Here is a 21,126-nt window from a genome sequence, read left to right on the forward strand (position 1 = left end):
TGACACTCCCAGAGCACACACATGTTCCAATTGTGTGGAGCTGGAGAAAATTCCTATAAATAGACATCTCAGTGTACACAAGTCTGCCTTCCATCACCGTGACAAAGTATGCGAAATAATCAACTCAGAAGAAGGAAGTTTCCTGGTTCCTGGTCATCTGGTCTGCTACTCCGGGTCTACAGCAGCACGATCAATGGTGAGGGACCATCTCTGCCTGGAATCTGGTGGAGAAAACCTAAGAGAGAAGGGTCCGGGGCCACAAACTCTCCTTCTAGGGCATGTCTCCCATTGACCACACTTCCTTATACCAGGCACCATCCACACAGGGCAATAGCTGGTAACACTAGGTCTTCAGAGGTCACAATAGATAAGAGTATAGCTGTTCAACTTTGAAATACTTAAAGCAAGACACAGGATGAAGAAGTTAGCCCCATTTTACTCCCATTAAAACTGGAGAAACTTTTTTTAGAATTTGGCAGCACATGTCAAGACCCTGTAACATTCTCACACTTCAACCAAGTAATTCCCTAGGAGACTGTTCCATGGAATCAGAGAAAACAAGAATAAATGTTACCCAGACAACAGCAAGATCTGCAACAGCAAAGACTAGAACCACTGGACAGAATAGGAAAACTTTCTTGGCATAAAGCTATGCACTAAATGTTAAAATTTGCAGGGTGTGGTGGCATGCAAGTTTGGAAGACAGAGGGGGGTGGATCTCGTGAGCCAACCTTGTCTAAAAAGCGAGTTCTAGGCTAGCCACAGCTACATCGTGAAATTTTGTCTAAAAAGAAAAACAATTAAAATTTCATTGTGAAAAATATACAAAAGATGGGGAAATAAAGACAGTATAATTTCAAAAACTGAAGAACAAAGATGCTGGGAAGAAAGCGAAATAGCAATCCTGGCGGCTGCGTGTAGGATAGTTACAGTTACTGTTCTCTATAGTTACAGCTAGGTGAACCTCCAAGTTTCTCAGAAAATAGTTCACATAGCAGTACCTCGTGAAACTTAGAGTCTATTCAAACTATATGAACACACCACTTAAAGACACTTAAGGATACGTCTGCAACACTAAACAACATCCCCATTGGCTAGGGACTAGATCAAATATGCACTAGCATCTTCTAAACCTAAAGAAAAAAAAGCAAGACAAAGGGATGCATTAGCTCCTCTAATCTATTTTTTTTCTTTTTAAAATGTCACTTAAGTTTATGGCTCTCTTCCTGCTTTGGCTCAGGGTGGGGCAGGGAGGTGTGCCTTGCTGATTTATCATAATCATTGTTGAAGAGACCTTTCTATGCCAAAGCACTTGGACTTGTTGCCTCGGTGCAGGAAGGACCTAATTTATAACTGGGTTCTGTTCCAAATGTACACTTGCAAGCTGGCTGCAAGGGTGGATTTTGAAGAAGGCAGTGGCTTACCAGCACAGAGGGTCATTCTGGGGCACAGGAATGTAAGGATCAGAGCATGCCCATGAGAGATCTGAATAGTCTCTGCAGTGTGAGATGCTGGGACAACAGACCTGGCAGAAGGGAAGATTCCTAGGGAAATCCAAGGTGCCCATCATCTTTCTCAGGCTGGAGGTGAAGCTTGCTGTAGAGCACTTGTGAAGCACACACACGGCTGTGATCTCAGCCTCAGGGTTAAACTCTTAAAAAAAATTTCACGTTTACTGTGTGAAAGTCTCTGCACTTTTTACTGATTCATGTTTAGAGTGTGTCTCCACACTTTCTAGGCAAGGGATCATTTAGACAGCAAGGCCTCCAGTCCATGGAACCAATCATCTAACCAACCATGACTATTTGTTTGGAAGGATGCTGGGCTGGGCACACAGCTGACCACAATAACTTGTAAATGCAAATCCTTCTGCTGTGATGTAATGTGTGTGTTCCCCAAAAGCTTTATATTCTACACACAGGGGGTGGGGGGCGGGATTTTAGGGAGACCTTTATTAAAATCTATAGAACTCTATCACTAGGATGAAAAATACAAAACAAACAAAAACAACTCTAAAAACATAGTCCAAGAGGGTGCCTGCGCCATGCACAGGGGAAAGCCACTGCCAGCTGAGCAAGGTGCTCCATCTGGTCTACCAAGCTCCCTCCTGCCTCCCTGTTGATGCGCTTTGCATCCAGCTACAACTACTCGAGGGCACTAAACAGTGATGGGCCCAAGGGAAACCATGGAAGGAAGGATTCCTGCATCCCAGGCTCCATTCGCAGCTCCCCTATCCTCTACAAGTGAATATGAATGTCTAACAAGCATGGGGCAGAGAAGATCGCATAGTCCTGTATTTTCTGAAACAGAATCAAATCTGCCAAGAGAACACTGCATGTCTTACTTTTTCCCTTCTTTCCAGCAAAGGCGCCTCTTGAGAGCTTCCTCAGAGATACAGATACTGGTTGAGGGTTGGTAGTGTCAGCTTGACAACATCTAGATTCGCCAAAAAGACGTCTCTGGAATAAGTGGAGTGGAAAGACTCATCCCACCCTAAGCGCCAGCAGGGCACCTGGTTCAACAGCTCTGTCCGAGGGCTAGGGGCCTGGATGCATAAAAAGGAGGAAGTGAGCTGAGCCCTGGCATTCTCTCTGTCTCCTGAGAGCAGATGTAACATGATCAGCATTACATAGCTCACATCACTTCCACTTCCCTGCCACGACGGAAAGTACCCCAAAACTATGAGCCAAAATAAAGCCCTCCGTCCTTCAGGTGCTTTGGTTGGGTATTTTTTCAGAGTAACAAAAATGATTAAATCTGAGAATATGATTGAAGAATGCTGGACTCAAGGAAGACAGGGTGAAGTGGGGTGCTGGCAGTGCCTCTGGGCACACCAGAAAACCAGCTGGGTTCATGTGAGCAGGTGAGAGAGGGCCTGGCTGGCTAAGGCAGCTCTGGACACACTGTGCACGAAGCAACGCTCAAACCAGCTCCCACCGATTCCCACAGCCAGGGCCTTTATGTGGCATCCTGGGGAACTCACCCGGAGAGTTCACCGGGCTGGGCACCTTCAAAACAAATGACCCTCAAGCAAGCTTATTCAAATTCTGTATAATTACAAACAACCTCAAACTCTGAAAGTAGAAGCGTTTGGCCATTTCCAGACGGGATTCAAGTCATAAATGACCAAGCCTATGGAAACAAATGCAAACAAAAGCTATTTAAACAGTGGTATGTTCTTAAAAAATGGAAATGACTAAACTATGAACACAGAAGAGGAGGGGCTGGGAGATGGCTCAGTGGTTGAGTGGACTTGCTGCTCTTGAAGGAGACTGGGATTTGATTTTCCAGCACCCACGTGGTGGCTCAGAGTCTGTATCCAGGGAAACTGGCAATCTCTCTGGCTTTCATGCAGCACACATATATACACGCAGGCAAAGTACTGTATTACACACAGAAAGCAGTTTTCTTAAGTAGAAGAAATGCTATGGGATGTCCTTCTGTACACTGTGAATATGTGCTGCTCTCATTAGTTGACAAATACAACTGCTTTGGCCTATGGCAAGGCAAGATAGAACCAGGTGAGAAATACAAGCAGAGATACAGGAGAAGAAGGGCCGAGTCTGGGAGATCCCAGCCAGCCAATGAAGAAGCAAGACATAAGGTAAAAGTCAAGAACCACGTGGCAAAACATAGATTAAAAAAAAGTTTTGGCCGGGGTGGTGGCGCAGGCCTTTAATCCCAGCAGGCGGATCTCTGTGAGTTCAAGGCCAGCCTGGTCTACAAGAGCTAGTTCCGGATCGGCACCAAAGTTACAGAGAAACCCTGTCTCGAAAAAACAAAAAAAAAAAGTTTTAATTTAAATGTAAAAGCTAGTTAATAATAAGCCCGAGCCATCGGTCAAGCATTTATAAGTAATATTAAGTCTCTAAATGGTTATTTGGGAACTGGCTTGTGGGAGAGAAACTTCTAAATTACAGAGAAGCAGATTTGCACCTGAAGAAAGGCTCAGCAGTCCCCAGCCAGTCAGGCTTCTCGCTTTTGCATTTGCTGACTGCCATGCCTATGCCCCATTTTCTCTAGCTTCCCCACCATATGAGTTCCAACCCAATTCCCAAGGAATTTCAAGATCCCACTCAAATACCACAAAGTCTCCCCAGACAGTGTATGAACCCTCTGCTGCTCTGGACATCTGTGCATCGAGGTGTCTGGGTGACTGGGAGTGCCCCTCCCAGGATGACTCTAAGACTTGAGAACGGCCATACCCACTCGGGCAATGCACAGCTACCCAGCTCTAAAAGCCACAGCGGGTTGTCTCTGGGTGTGCACCGAGGCTTAGTCTCATTTTTAATAAACCTGAAACTAGGATTCAGCGTGACTGATTATAATCTAAATGTGCCCAAATCCAGGATGAGTAAACCTGGCACTGTGTGGGTTCTCGTCTACAAACACCAGGAAAATGAACACACTTGGAGAAAGGGTTCAGAGAAGCTCAAGCTCTGGCTAGGGAGGTGGCTGTGTGGGTAAGAATGCTGGCTGGGAAGGTCAGAGAACTTGAGTCAAATCCACCATTTCCCCATGCCCACATATAACCAGGCGCGGCTACACGTTTCTGGTACCCCAGGCAGTCTAGTCAGAACGCTGTTTCATGTTCAAGAGAGAGCCATCTCATCTCAACACAGTGGAGAGCAACAGAGGAAGACTCCAACCTCCTCCTCTGGCCTCTAAGCTTGCGCATGCACATGCTACCCCCCCACACACACACACACCGTAAAAACTGTGTGCAAAGACTAGAGATTGTAGATTGCAGCACCCCAAGAGAAAGTAACCTGCTTTGAGTCCTGATTTGGGGCAGGGTGCTGGTCAGGCTCCTGCCCCTTAGCATCATGGGTTACTCACCAACTAACTGTACCCCTTACTTTTCTTTAGCTACTCTGATTAGTAACTGTTACATGTCACCAAATACACAAAGAATGAGACACTTCAGTGATACTATTTCCTGTCTTACAATCCCCTGTCTGTGTTCCCAGTCAGAATGTGGGCTTGTTCATTACAAGCAAAGACTTTGCCATTCATCTTTTCTTAAGGCCTTGATCAGCATCTAATATTTAATAAATGGATAATAAATTTGTGTGGAATAAATAAAAAGACCTTATTCTTAAGAATCTGGTTGAGAATATTTGTTATGACTCATTTAACACGGAAAGAGTCGAGCTGGTGCCCACATAGAGCCTTCCCCCTTGTGCTGGTGCCCACATAGAGCCTTCCCCCTTGTCTGCAGGCAAGCGTTAGGGTGCTTTCTTGATTAATGACTGATGTAAGAGGGACCAGCCCACTGTTGGTGGTGTGACCCCTGGGCAGGTGGCCCTGGGTTACATAAGAATGCAAACTGAGTGAGCCATGAGGAACAAGCCAGTAAGCGGCCTTCCTCCACGGCCTTTGCTTCCGTTCCTGTCTCCAGGTTCCTGCCTGACTTCCCTCACTAAAGCAACCAAGATACCAGGATGGTGGCCCAAGCTTGTAAGCTCCAACTACAGGGAAAGGAATAGGAGGGGAGAGAGTAGGGCAGGAGAAAGGAGGGGAGGGGAAGAAAGGAAGGGAAGGTAGTTAAGGCTTCATTTTTTTAATTCTGCCAATAGAGTTGTTCCAATCAGCTCTGCTTGTGTTCTCAACTTACCTTCCTAAAGGCATTACAAACAAACAAGCAACAACAGGGGGAGCTGCCTGCCGAAGCCATGGTCAAATGTACAAGCAAGTTAGTGACTGTCCCCGACTGTGTGGATGGGCACAGGGGACAGGGTCCAAACAAGGAGTGCATCAGTATCCCCCACCAAGTGTTAAAGACTGACAGCCTCCAGGCCAGGAGAATAAATCCACTCCTCCTCCAAAGGAAGCAGCTCAAATTCAAATTACCAAGAGTTCCAAATAGGACAAGTTGTGAGTTTATGTTAGTGTGTTCAAAGTCCAGAGTTCCCAGAGGCACTGGACAAAAACAATCTTCCATCCTAAGATTCAAGAAATCCTCCCTCAATAACTGTCCAAGAGAAATGGACAGACCACAGTCAAGACGATCAAGTGGGCGTGGCAATAAGGAGCCTGGGAAGACTCAGCAGAAACAATACACTGTAGAGCATACCCACAAACACCTGGGACAGTGGGACTGCCACCATGCCTAACACGCTGATGGACTCTAACTATGGCACACTTCTGGGGACTGGACATCTTAGAGGCGTGTCTGAAGGCCTCCAGAGAGGTAAGCCACATGGACTAAGCTGTGACCACACTGCAGTGAGACTCTGCTACATAATAACATCACATACTTAGAAACAGCTCAGTCTTCACAGGATTCACTGCGTGAACCTTCGCTTCATCAGTCTTTGAGGAAGTTGCTTCTCTGAACACTGCTCTGTGCACGAGGCAAAGTTCCTGCCTGCTCTGTGAACAAGGTCTTGTTTGGGTACAGCCCTGTGGTTCCCCACACCTCTTATCTCCACCCTGCAGCAAGTTCCCCCACTCTCAGGACATTGCACAACCAGCTCAGCAGCATGTTCTAATACCATGCCCAGTCACACCAAACAACCTTCACATGCGACGAGGGCCGAGTGGGAGGGCATGAACGGCCTGCTGTGCCCTCAGCCAACAACAGTGTTCTTCAAATGCCAACTCTGTGTACAAGTGCCTTCTCAATGCAGAGAGCATAGCTAAGCAGACATGACAAGATATCAGTTGTTCTGCAAATTAGCACTTTATTAAAGAGGGGAGAATAAAACCAACGTACACAACAGTGTCTGTCAAAGAGACAATGAAAGAGTATATGATATTGGAGGGGTTGCTTTAGATTAAATTAGAGAGGCCAGCTGCACAGGAACCATTCGAGAATCTGAGAGGAGAACACTGTAAATGGACCAAGAGGAAATGAACACAGAAGAGCTATGGTTGCTCTGAGCAGTTGTCTAAGGACCAGTAAAACGCCAGTGTGGGTGTTCTCATGTGACTGCAGAGCAAAAAAAAAAAAAAAAACAAGGGAGGGAACTGATGGTGGCAAGGAGGGAAGTGGGGCCAGGCCAGCAAGGCCTTAAGAGACAATATGGCTGGGATACAAAATGTCCCCACACGCTCATGTGTTTGAAAACTCAATCCCCAGCTGGTGGTGCCTGCTGTTGGGAAGTTGTGGAGCCTTTAGCAGATAGGTCCCAACTGCAGAAAGTGCATCGCCAGGGGCCGAGCCCCATTTCTGGTCTAAGTGTGTGTCCCCACCCTGCCTCCCCTGTCTCCTCCCTCTCATCACCTGGAGACACTGCTCCAGCTACACCTGGAGTGATTATCTATCCAAGATGTGTGCAGGTAGCTTCCCTGCCACCACAGGCATGGGCTGTTCTCTACACAATGTCTTCTGTGTCTTCTCTGGCAAACTCTGAACCAACATCAATCCTTCCCTTAAATTGCTTGTCATCAGTTTGTTTGTTTGTTTATTTATTTATTTATTTTGGTCACAACAATGAGAAAAGTAATAAAGCAGCCAAAGACAAGAGTCCAGGTTTTGTTCTGGGTGTCGCAGGACACCTCTGGAGGGTTTGACTGAGGAAGTGACAAGCGATCACGTACATGTCAGGAGTTTTTGCCACTTCTCTAGAGAATCTGGATTCATATGGGAGAATACAGGAAGGCTGTGCAGGACAGCACTAACAAGAGCAGCATGTAGGCTCTGCACTCAGAGGAGCCTGAGCACAGAACCGTGAAGAAAAGGACCCTGGAGCTTAATGCTGAGGCATTGGCTTGAATACCTGTGTGGGCAGCGGTCTGTTTACAGAGGTGAAGATACAGGCTTAGACAAGACTGGAGTGGAGGAGTCTCCAGATGGGGATGCCTGTCAAGGATTCACATGAAGACAACCAGTCAGGAACTGAGCAAAGAGCTCAAGACAGAGAGGGCTGCTGCTCAGCTCCCTTTCTCCATTTGTACTGTCCAGTATCCCGGCCACTACACACACACACACACACACACACACACACACACACACACACACACCAGGCAGGTCTTCTCCCAGCAATAAACCTGGAAGAGATAAAGCACCACAGGCTCGCCCAAAGGCTAACCAGGTGTGCCTGGACCTGTGTCTCCGGGTGATTCTGGATCTCACCAGGTAACAACTGAGATCAACCATCACGGTAGAAAAGAAGGGGCTTGTGATGGATGGGCTGGAGCAAGTTCAGGACAAAGCTAGTGAACGGGTGGGGCACTGCAGCCACCAGGGACAAAGGCAACAGCTTCAGTCATGGTTTTTCAATCTTGAATGTGAAAATGGACAAGATGCAGAGTACATATTAAAGTGAGAGACACCACAGCAGAAGTGTGCTTCTGCTATTGCCTCAAATGAAAATTTCTAGAGTAGTAAGCATCACCCAATGGCTGACGGGGATACACCTCAGCTATGATGTCCAATCAGTAGCCACTAACTACAAAGGGCTACCGAAAAATTGAATTCAAGGTTTATTAACTGAAATCAAGGCAGCAAGCAATGTGTGACCAGTACCTACCAAAGTAGGCAGCTCCCAGCATATCTGCAGGCATATTTGCAGACTAGACTGGACAGTGGAAAAACCAACGCTTAGCGGTTTTTGTATGTCCAGTGAAGGATTAGCCACTGCGAGAGGAAAAAAAGAGACACGACTTTAACTCTATGCTGAAGAAATGGGGGGGAATTATCTCAGTGCAAAATGCACAATGGAGGGTGTGCTGCTGGAGACTCACAAAAACTAGCAAGTGACCCTGTCGGTACTGTGACTTTCTCTAAAATCAGCTTCTCAGCTCTTCAAACTGGAGCTCAAACTGTTTTTCCAGCCTTCTCCTGAGGCTTCCTACAACCCGCCCCTTGGTTTTCAATTCTCTTGGCAGAAGATTGCCTGGATATTTTATATCCAGTGCCTCAAAGAAAGGAAGGAAAGAAACCAACAACCTCTGGGTGAGGATAGGGTAGGGTGGGGCTAATTTCCGCAGGCAATCTGTCCTTCCCATCGGCCTCTGGGGCACACCAAAGAGCCCTGAGGACTTGAAAGCAGAGTGCTCTAGCTGGTGCTTTTCCAGACTATTCACAAAGTGCCTGCTGGTTAAAATGCCCATTGTGCTTCAGGAGGCCCACAACCCAGCAGTTTCTGGGGTGATGTCCAGTATCACCGTTCCATGAGCCCCAGAGTAGGAGGCAAGGCCTCGGGCCCTATAGCAGAGCCAACTACTTACTTCATTCCTGTTATCTTTGCCAGCTGTTGGCCCCTTGGCCTCACAGACCATGTTTCATCTTTTGTAACTTCCCCCTCAATGTCACCTCTCCTGAAGACTTCTTCAAGTCCCCAAACAGAAGCAGTCATGATCCAGCTCTTGGTTGTTCAGCCCCCATTTCCTACCACCCCGCTTCGCTCTGCTATAGCCATACAGCCTTCCTTGTGAGCTTCTAGGCCTTTGCAGCAGCTGATTCCTCTGGCTGGAGTGGTCTTCCTCCATCATGCCCAAGCTCTTCACCTTCTTTGCGATTGTGCTCAGTGTGATCTTCTTAACAATGCTCATGCCTGCCCACACTGCTCAACAGCCTATGCCCTAGAATCTCCAATACTCCAGATGTGTGTGCATGTGTCTGTCCTGTGTCTATTTTCCCTGAGGTTATGAGCAGTTTGAAGGTAAGGCCCACAACGTGTTCAATTTGAAGCTGAAGTGCCTAAAAGTGTCTCATTTTCTTTTGAAAAAGGTGAGATATCAATTCAAGCTCATATAATTTATAATAATGAATGTGAATTAGATTTTGACACCTTTAACCACCCAGTCACTAGCGAAGGCATTAAAGATACAAAAATGAACATGATAACAAAGAGATAAAGCAAAGTTAGGGCAAGTGGAAAATTCTAAGATAATTCATAACTCACAGATACATAATACCAGATATAATAATAATTTGATACTATGAGCCAGGATGAAGTAACAATTAATTTAACGTATAACCTAATAACTTACCATATCTTAACACTTAGGGTATTTTTAAAATAATAATGGAAATTTAATAAGAACTTAATATGTGCCAGCAACTACTCAGGCATTTTACAAGTACAGTCCAAAACACTGGTGATGATGCAGTTTTTCAACCTCCAATGGTATAAGGCATAATCATATACCCATTTCAGTTCTCACTTTCAGGTAATATTAAATAAATTACTTGACAGTCAACACTTTATTTCAACAATATAGACTCTGTCTTACATCATGTGATATTTGATCTCGGTTTTAACTTGATGAGATCCAGAAACACTTCTGTGAAAGGTCTCTGGGCATGCTTGTATGGGATTTATCTTGATTAGACTGAGGCAAGAAGACATATCCACTGTGAGTGGCATCATTCCCTAGGTTGCAATCTTAGACTGTATAAGGAAGTGATCTAGAAAGACGCATTCATCCCTTTCTGTTTCTGAACCCATACAATGTGATGGATGGATACAACGATTGATGGATACAATGAATACAATATGACGGAGTGATACAATGATGTGATGATTCAATGGATACAGTGTGATGGATGATACAATGATGTGATGGATACAATGGATACAATATGATGGATGGATACAATGATGTGATGATACAATGGATACAATGTGATGAATTGATACAATGGATACAATGTAATGGATGGAAACAATGGATACGATGTGACCAACAACCTTAAGCATCTGCCTCCACAACTTCCTGTTGTGATGGACTACAACCTGGAATACTGAGCCGAAATAAATATTTGCCAGGGTATTTTACCATAGCAACAGGAGAAATAACCTTGCCTAAATGTAGGCCAGTGCCAGTGTTCTGAACACACTTCAAATAGGTTAGGCTGAGCTAGATGTCTTGAGTCGTAAAAGCATCCAGGATATTTTCAATTATGCTAGGGTTATCAGGACATAATCCTACTGCCAGGTCAAGAATACCTATCCTAACATTCCACATCACAATCTCTAGAGTAAGTGTTATCACAAGAGGCTCCAGGCCACAACCTAGCTCCTAACTACTTCCATTTGAAAAACTATTAAGACTTACACTCGAAACACTTAACATGGGGCTGGAATAATAGCTCAGCAAATAAAAATCGCTTGCCAAGCAAGTCTGACACCTGAGATCAATCCCCTGAGGCCATGTAAAGGTGGAAAGAGAACAACTACTCCCCAAGCTCATCCTCTGCTCTCCACACAAGCCACAGAACACAAGTAATAAATACATACATTTACCTAAAAACCCTCTGAAACTGTGAGCCAGGACAAACCTTTAAAAATTAAAAGAAGAAAGAGACAGACAAATTCATCTTTAGGTAAGTGTGGGGTTAATTTTGATTGTCAGATTTGCTAGTCTACCAGATGAGTGAGTCTATGAAAATATTTCTAGAGAGGATTAAAGCATAAATGCTCTGACATATTCAACAGTTTAGCCCTTGAGAGATTCAAGTTTTAAAAGACTTTTTGGGAGATGGTATCTGTGGAAGGTAGGGCCTCATTTTAAGAAGTGGGGCACTGGAGCCACACCATTGAAGGGAGTAATTTTGCCCGCCACACGTTCCCGTCCTCCCACTCTGCTTCCAGAAGGCCATAAGCTGAGCAGCATCAGTCCCCTGCTCCCAGCACTGCCTCCTCTCAGGCCCAAAGCAACATGACCCAAAAATAAACTTTTCTTGTTTGTAAGTTGTTTCTCTGTTTAGGTTGTTGCTTATCAAAGTGACAAGAATTTTGACCAACACAGTAAGTTACTATTCTAAAACTTTTCAACAATGTCTTACATGAATAGATTATACATTTATTCTCTGCCTACATGCTTTCCACAGAAATGACTTTCTCTGTCATGGGAAAAAATTATTTTAAACAGTTTTACCCAGTATCAATAGCTCACGATTTGTCTACCCAAGAACAGCTTTTAACACTAGGAACTGTATAGAAAAGATCTAGAAGAAATGATAACAGACTCCTGGGCTTATGGTTGGGGTACAGGGCAAAATCCCACACATACCAGGCACTCAACCATGCAGTTCATGGATTCAACCTATTTGAGTTCTCTGGCTCAGCATCCGGCCTACTGTTAACTGCACAGCATCACTTATACCACCATGTTCTCCGCTAGGCTCCCTGAATCCCTGCATGGTCCATGGACAGAATACAGGAACTGTGAACCTGACAGGATTCATTTAGGAGTATTATTTTAAGAGTAGGAGCTGGGCTTCTTCTATCTCACTACCATGGGACCTTATGGAGCAATAAAGAAAAGAAATGGTAATAAAAGCACACATAGAGACCTTAGCTAATAGGCTTTAATAATAATCTAGGAAAAAGGAAAAAGCCAACAAAGATGAACAAGAAATAAAAAACAGAAGAATGAGATGTAAAGCCGGGTGGTGGGAGCACACGCCTTTAATCCCAGCACTTGGGAAACAGAGGCAGAGGGGAGGCAGATCAGAGTTTGAGGTGAGTTCGAGGTCAGCCTGGTCTACAAGGCTAGTTCCAAGACAGACTCTAAAACTACAGCGAAACCCTGTCTCGAAAAAAAAAAAAAAAAAAAAAAAAGAACAAGATGTAGTCAAAGAAAATACATTTCTAAATTGGATAGCATTTCTCACCTTCCACTCCTAATCTTCCTAAAAGAGAATTTTTTACTCATTTACAACTTTGATACTTAATCTTTCTATCTCTCTTTCTTCCTCCATCCCTGAAGCAATAACCCTCAAAATGACATCCATAACCCTGTATTATCTGGAACAGCCTTACTCAGTTGTTTCTTATTTCCTCTTTTTTCTTCCTCTGTCCTGCTCTCAAAGCCAAGCCCCACCATTCTCCTTCCCCTTTTGAGATCTAATTTACTCTTTGGTAGTTAATCTTCATTGTCAACAAGACGAGATTCTGAATCACAATGGAAATATATTTTGGGTTGTGTCTACAAGAGTATTTCCAGGAAGGTTTAACTGAGCAGAGAAGATCTACCCTGAATGTAGACAGCACCCCCATGAGTTGGGGGTCCCAGACTCAATCAAAATGGAGAAAGAGCTAGCTGAACATCAACATCAATTTCTTCTTAAGCCTTGACTGCAGATTTGATCTCTCCCTCATGTTCCTGATACCATGGCTGCCCTGCCATGCTATGGTGTTGCCTCAAACTGTGAGCCAAACATGCAATCCCTTAAATCGCTTTTGTCACAAATTTTATCACATCAATGAGAACAGTAAATAATACAATCCTTGCTGGCTGTCTTAGTCACTTTTCTATTGCTGTGAAGACATTTCTATGTTTAATGTCCTTCCTTCTGCTGCCTTGCTTCACAAAGTATGGCCCAGAGAGACTCAAACCATTAGCATCACGTCAGATCATACCAAAGGCGAAAGACTCAGCTGTCATCCTCACCAGACCTGCTGAATCAGTAGCTGAAAAGCTGCAAGTGAGCTTGGGATTTATAGGCACAATAAATTTGGAAAACCGTTGATCTAGTGCTTAGTAATATGTTACCAACTTGACTGCATCCAAATTTGGTACTGACTCCTTGTTACACACCGATAGGTCTCTAATAGATTGTTTCATTTCACCTTCAAAATAGCACCTTGAGGCAGCCATCATTATCTCCTTGTTAAGAATGCACAAACAGAGGCTCAGGTGGATAAACCAACTGCTCAAAGACCCATGAACAAACAATGAAGCAGGAATTGAACCTGCTCAACTTGACCACAAACCATCCTGGCCAAACTGCACCAACTCATGTCAGTGTGAATTTATGTATTTCAAGTGCATGCTGGCAGAACTAACTTCTCACGACTGCCGCATGCTCTGATCTTGTTGGTTATTGCAGTTCTTGCTGGCAGTCTTTCTAAGGCACAGCAGCTCATTCTGCCTTGGGGCAGCATTTTGCATACTAAAGACGTGCTAAGGTGTTTGATTAATGGAGAAGAAAATAATAATCATGTCTCTGAAGGGAGCAGTAGACCACTGCCTCAGTAGTAAACTCCAGGATGACTATTCTTTCCTTTGAAGAGTAAAGGGGAAAGAAACCGTGTGGGACTAGTTCCAGAATGCATGGCTAGTCGGGGTCCACTTGGTGAGTCCATTTGATATCTAGCTTCTTTAGATTTTAATTGCCTCATTATGTTATTTTCAGTCATTATCATTCCATAGTAATCCAAATCACTTTTACACCTAGACTCCTCCTTCTTTTGTCTATATCCAAATATAAACCCAGAAGAAATTACATTTCTGTAATACAATATTATCTATCTCCAGGCCCTACCTTGCTGCGAAGACAGTGCATGTTTCAGATGCTCCACATGGAAAACTATATACTCTCCAAATCATACATGACAAGGCACGCTGTCCTAAGATTGGCATGTATAGATTCCAACAGCCATCAAGATCAACACTAACTTTATTATACCAGGGTAGATGTCTGCCTCACACTGATGCCCCTCTCCCTGCCCCAGCTCATAGAACTCTCTCTGGGGAACTCTTCCCCTTACACTTTACAACTTAGTCCACGAGGAAACTACCACTGTCTGAACCCAGACAAGTCAAGATGATTGGTGGTATTCTGAGGCCTAAACTGGAGACAGAAAGCCCTTGTGGGGAGCAGAAATGACAAGCTGAAATTAGGAACTCTTCAGTTCCCAGACCCATGGAGTTCCTTAGGCAGCTATGAACAGGGAAAGGTAAGTAAGTCAGATGGCAAAGTCAGACGGTAGCAAAGTACCTGGTTCTTCCCATGTTCTGGTTCCCACCCTCCCTTCCACTGTGACTATCTCCAAAGTTACCATCATACTTAAGACTTCTCCTGTAACCTATGGCATTTCTATGGCTTGAAGCCACAAAACTTTAATATCAACAAAGTGGCTATTTCTAAAAGCAGTATTTGTTTTACATGTTTCTCTATACAGATAATACTGTGTCTTCCTTCTTATATCTAAATAGGGTTGGAAATACTAATCCAAATAGCTCACATTTCACAGTGTATAAAAATCTTTTAGAATATCTATTTAAAACAAGTCTTGGCGCATAGCATTCAACATACTCCCTACACTATTAAAATCCCATTTTAAGAAGCTAACTGCCTGATCATTTTTAGTTTAATTTCAAACATAACAAGATAAAACTGCCTTCCTAAGTCATCTTTTCCTTTATGTATTCAATTATATTCTCTGCTTAAAATAAAAGTTGGCACGGATCCACTCCCTGATGGAGATTTTAGGCTAGAAAGCAGTAACATATCAAATTAAGCGTACAATGGCAGGTTTATTCTCCACACTGCACATCGTCCAAATCAAGATTTTCATTTCCACTACAATGGACTTGAAGGTTTTGGCCTCAACTGCACGTTTCTCCATTTCAATCAAATAGACTTTGACTCAAGAGATGGCAATGAGCTCAGCTACAATCAACCTGGCACACTCGTGAGCCTCCTAAAACCACCGCAGACTTGTCTTCCAGTCAGGCTTTGAAACATCCCCAAAAGCCTGCTGCACATTCTGGGACTCCTACTAGGATGCTATTCGACCATGACCTGGAAAAACAGTTAAACTGTCAATTTAAAAAACAAAAACAAAAATTTGCATCCCATTTCCCAGGTATAAACATTGATCCCCAAAACTGGCTAATATGCCAAGGTGAATAGTCACAGTTAAAGACAGAATTTAGCCAGGTGGTGATGGCACATCTTTAATCCCTGCACTCAGAGGCAGAGCAAGGCAAATCTCTGAGTTCTGAGTTCAAGACCAGCCTAGTCAACAGTACGAGTTCCAGAACAGTGTGGGCTACACAGAAACCCTGTCTTGAGAAGCCAAATAAATAGAATTCAAACAGACTCAATGAGCTTTTTGTTATAGCATACAGAAGAGGCCCAAATCTACCACAAAATGTTCACGTGATAAAAATGTATGGTTTCCCTTCAGTGCTCCAAATTTATGGTTACTTTAAATATCCAATTAAAAGTCTGATGAAATTTTAAAAACAAATTACATTATAAAATCCCCCCCCCCCCCCCGCTAATCCTAGAACTGCAGGGGAAAGGCTCTGATTTGAATTACCAGCCTCTCTGCCACGCTTTCTCAAATGTCCCCATTTATATACATGTTCATTATTGATAATGTGGACTTACTTATTCTAATATTATACTATAAACTTTGGTGCACAGCAAAGCATGATAAAACAGCTTTCTGGCACCAATAATCATTTGCTAAAATAAAACCAACCAAAAATACATGCCTTCCAAGTATGCGAGTTTTATTATTTTTTAAATAATACATTGCTAGAAGATGAAGAAACAAAATTTTCTTGTCAACCCATGCTCAAAAAAAAAAAAAAAAGACACATGGGCATTGATGAGAGAGGCATTTTAGCAACTGTGGCAGGCTCTACATACGCTAGCATGTGGTGCATTAATAGCATGCTTACATGATACACTATTCTGCCGGTGCATATTCTTAGAATTAATTAGAAACTGTTCTTGAGAGCAGCAGAAAGTAAGTCTACATGTCCTGCCATCATTCATTCAGTATTTCCCAAATAGAACAACTGGAAAACAAATGTAGCAACTCAAAATAAACACAAGGTAGCAACCCAACTGTTACAGTGAAGCATGCCCAAAGACAACTTTTTTTTAAGTGGACTGGAATTCAGACTAATTCCCAAATAGCTACTCTTTTCCCCCAGCAGCATAATGTTGAGACTACTTTACTATATTAAACTTGATCTCACACACCACACACACACACACCTTACCAAAACACCAGAACTCCGGACAGAAGGAAGGAAGGAAGGAAGGAAGGAAGGAAGGAAGGAAGGAAGGAAGGAAGGAAGGAAGGAAGGAAGGAAGGAAGGAAGGAAGGAAGGAAAAAAAAAAAAACATAAACACGGGTCCACAGCCAGCAACCTACTTGTATTTATAGGGCCCCATTGCAGTCATTTGTGAGCAACGGAAATAGAAAAATAACTTTACAAAAGCAAACATAACTAAATTATATGCTTATTACAACGGAAAACTATAACTTCATTATCTGTAATAAAACTGGGTGGTGGGGGGGTGCATTAGTGTCTGCTGTTTTAACAGTTGACATTCATTCCTAACAGCTAAAGAAGTCAGGAAATTAAAGAGAACTTCAGTAGACTAGGCAGTAAACTGGTAGGAAATAACCATTTCTCAACTCTTTAAATCATTCCAGGCAAACACAATCATCTTTATACTGTTTCACCTCTCTCCAGCTCCGCTTGGGAAAGAAAGTACAAATAAAAGATATGGAGCCATTTTAAACAACTCCGTTAATTTGAGAGTGTAAGAACCCATGCTGGCTTTCTGTCATTTCCATTACACTGAAAAGGACACCTGGGCATCCACCGAAATCAAAAGCAGGGCAGCAGGCTCAAGCTCTGCCTCCCAAGCTGGCTGACTGCAGTGGGTAAGGTCACGGTCAAAATTCACAAGCTCATTGAAACTTCACGGCTCAGCCAACAGCGCCTATCATGTTTCTTGATCCCATCTAAGTAGATTAAAGCTGCTGGAGTTGTGTCGCTGTCAGATCAGCAGGAGGCTATTTCAGCCCCTCACACCGCAGTCTGCAGAGTCCGCAGCCGCGCGCCTTCCTCCACCCCTGGCTGTGCGCTAGGCTAACCTTCCCAACGCGCTTCCCTCCAGCCTTTTAAACAACCCTTCAAACGGATGTAATTAACTTTAGACCACCTCCAACCTGCGCCCGCCGGGTCCCCCTCCGTCTGTCACCACCCTGGCTGCCCTTCCGCAGTCAGTGACTTCTGCCTGACTCCCCGAGGTAGGGGGTGGGGGGGGGACGCCCCGCCAGGAGATTTGGAGCGGGCACAGCAGCCGGGCGATGCGGGGAAAAGGACGAAGACGCTCAGCATCAGGGATATATTTACGTTGCCTTTTTCCATTGCAAAAAAATAAAAAATAAAATTCCTCATTGAGTCCCATAGTACTGCCTTTAAAGGAAAAAAGAAAGCTACGCTCTTAAGCTGCGGGCCCAAAATCTTCTGGTTCACTCCAGACCTCCCGCGGGAAGCTCCGGACGCTCCCTGACAGGGAGGGACAGGTACACCTGCCCGCTGGCCCAGGACACGCGGGCCTATAGGTCCGGAGAGGGGAGCTATCGCTCGGACTGGGCCCTGAGCATTCTCCCGCCGGGGCTGACAGCTGAGGCGGAGTCGGTCCCCGCACAAACTTCCCACTTCCTAGGCAGCGGGCACCGACCAGCGGGAAGACGGATGCGGGGCAGCACAGGCGCGGGGAGGCTCAGAAGCACAAGGAACGCTTCTCATCCCGCACCCATCCTGGGTTTCAAAGGCGGCGCAAGCCGCACCGGAGGAACCCAGGGAGTGGACGCATGTCGTGGGATTAGGGGCACCCGGAGAGGCGAGCAGCCGGAGGGCCGGGACCGGCCGAGCCAACCCGCCAGAGGTCCCCGCCCTGCCACCACTGTAGCTGCAAGAGAAGCAGAGCTGGGAAGGCTGAGCCCGAGGAGCAAGAGGAGCGCTCCGCAGAGCAGACTTACCGAGTGGTTGACCCCCCACATGAGCACACTGAGCAGCGGGTCGCTGGCCCGGAACAGCTTCACTTTCTGAGCCACGAAGTGCTTCTTCTTGGTCTTGGTCTTGCTCGCCAGGACGGAGGACCCCAGGTTGCCGGGGGTCGCCATGGCCGCAGTCTCGGTCCCCTCCACCGCCTCGCCGCCAAGGCCGGGGACCCGCCCTCCCTACACGCCGGCCCGGGGAGGCAGCCGCATCCCCCGGGGCAGCCGCCGCTGCGCCACTGCTCCAGCCCCGCTCCGCCCGCGCTCGGTCCTGGGCGCTCGCTCCGCCCGCTCCGCGCGCTCAGCCGCCCAAGCTGCAGCTGCGCTCGCCTCGCGCCCCCGCCCGGCTCCCGCCCGCCGCGGCTCCGCGCACAGCCCGCGGCTGGTCCAGGCGGGCCGGCGGCTTCCGCGTTGGGCGCTGGCGTCATGACGCAGAGGCGGGCGGGGCAGCGGCGCCGACGGGCGGGGCGGGTGCGGACGCGGATGCCGGACCGTTAGGCTGTTCTCTCCTCTACCGCACCGGCGCCAGGCGAGTTTCCCTGGACGGCCACGACTGACCCTCAGCGGAGATTGCTAGGGAGTGCGGGCACTTACGCAAGCATCCCTCCCTAGGAGGAGCGAGGAAAGGATACGGAGTGGAGGGAACCCCGAGGAGGGAACCCCCAGAAGCGTGGGCCAGGGGCAGGCAGGAATATCCTGGAACCATCTCTTCCCGTGCCAAGGGCCAGGAGAGTTCATGGGACCGGGAGCATTTTACTGGGACCCGGGCTTTCCCAGCTTCGAGGGAAAGGACCTTGGCTGACTCCTCTTTGTCAGCTGTCTGCCAGAGAGTCCCTGCTTTGAACTTCTAACCTTATGCCTTTTGGTTTCTGGTTGGGCCTTCCCTTGCTGCTGCAACACTAGACCATCAGTCCCAGCCAACCCTGGGATTCCTCCCTGAAAGTCATGCTTTGGATAGGAGCGCTCTGTCCCAAACTGCACAGTTTGCTTGGAATCCATCAACCACTTTGCGTGCTACCCCTTCTTCTCTTAATCAGGATACTCACCTAACCTGAAAATGTTTTCATCTTCCGCCACCACCACTCCCACACTGAAATTTAGCCCTCATCCTGACATTTACCAGGCCAAGTAAGTTTAATATCCTACTTTGGTCTTTCAAGAAGCAAAGAATAAGAGACAGAGAACCAAGGGAGGTGGCAGATCCTATGGTGGCCTTCCTTTGCTCTTTTTCATTTGACCTTCCGACTCTGAGGTCTCCCCTACATCCTCTTGGCCGTTCTAGCTTGATCATACTCTGAATGATACCTTGCTTCTATTAATAGCTAAGAGGAGGATGGTAACAAAAACTGTCCAAATTGGTGCTTAGAAGTCGTGGGCTTGACCTATAGTTCCTCCAGCTGGTCAAACTGTTTAAACAGAGACGAGTTATTCGTGTTAACAGGTATAATCTGACATATGCCACTTTACGGACTAGTCTACAGAATGTTTGTTAGACTAAAAATCAGCAGTAGATCATAACGTTGCAGATCCGTATTCCTGACACTCAGGAGATGAGGCAAGAGGATCAGAAGTTCAAGTTTATCCTCAGATAGTTCAGTAGAGGCCAGCCTGGTATACAAGAGACCTTGCCTCAAAAAAGAAGTGTACAGTTCTTACCTTGCTGCTTGCTGCTAACCCATAAACTCTCCCCTGACCTCAGAAAAGAGCTGGTCTAAACCAGTGCACATATCCTGTCCACAAGCACCCTAACACACATATCCACAGCCAAATCCAACATCCTACATAGCTCACAAGTTGTTTCTCATGCTCTATTGGAAGTAACAGTCATAGCGGTGTTAATCCAGTTAGGAGTTTATTTATTTAACAAATCTTCATTGACCCAGACTCAAGAGCTTCTCATCATCGATTATTGCTCTCCATTGCCGCCCCACATAAACCAGTAGCAGCCCTGGCCCTGGGAAACAATGACCTCTTGCCTCCAGTTGAAATGAATCCTTCCACTTCAGTGCCTCTGAAGCTCTGTATTTATTCACAATGGCTGTAATGTACTTAATTGTATATTAATAATGCAAGACAATGGGCTTGCTAAAAAACTGAATTCCGTGAGGGCAAAGAGCTAGTTGAGCCTACAAGAAGAGGAAATGGACACCCTTGGACATTGTCAGGCGATCCTTCAGAGAGAAAAATGAACACAGATGGGGCAGAGGTCATTTTCCTGAGAGAGGCATAGACAAGGACAGGAAAGCACAGGTGGAATCATGAAACCTTGATACATCCTGCTGAAACCTGATTCAGCACCTGAGCAGGCTGCCTCCACCATCAAGGGAGCCACGTCTATTTGCATTTGTACTGTCCTGCTGTTTGTTCTGAGGTCAAGGTCATCCTCTATGCCAGGAATGTTCCTGAAGCCAAGTACTAAAACAGGGAAATGTGTGGTATTGAAAAGTTCCTGGTGTTGAGTTGTTACAGCTTCTTGCAGCTGTTGCTTTGTTTATTCTGTCTTTTGCTGTAACCAACTTGATTCACACACATAAAACAGTAATGAATCCCTCTATCAAAGCAACAAAGATAAAGGTGTCATGATGACTAAGGCGTCCAACCAGAAATGAAGGTGGAGATGGGA

At 45.6% G+C, this 21,126-nt stretch overlaps 1 protein-coding gene across 1 annotated transcript in view; it reads right to left on the bottom strand.

Moving 5' to 3' along the window:
• Positions 1–18,900, bottom strand: part of Pip4k2a (phosphatidylinositol-5-phosphate 4-kinase type 2 alpha) — a 155,118-nt gene extending 136,218 nt beyond the window's left edge. The window contains exon 1 of the mRNA XM_050152693.1: positions 18,486–18,900. Within this exon, the coding sequence (XP_050008650.1) occupies positions 18,486–18,629 (144 nt within the window). The 5' untranslated portion in view covers positions 18,630–18,900. The remainder of the gene's footprint in view (positions 1–18,485) is intronic.
• Between the last annotated feature and the right edge of the window lie 2,226 nt (positions 18,901–21,126).

This window comes from Alexandromys fortis, unplaced genomic scaffold, assembly GCF_014885135.2.
Source record: "Alexandromys fortis isolate MF-2015 unplaced genomic scaffold, M_Fortis_MF-2015_v1.1 scaffold_54, whole genome shotgun sequence".
Classification (NCBI taxonomy): domain Eukaryota; kingdom Metazoa; phylum Chordata; class Mammalia; order Rodentia; family Cricetidae; genus Alexandromys; species Alexandromys fortis.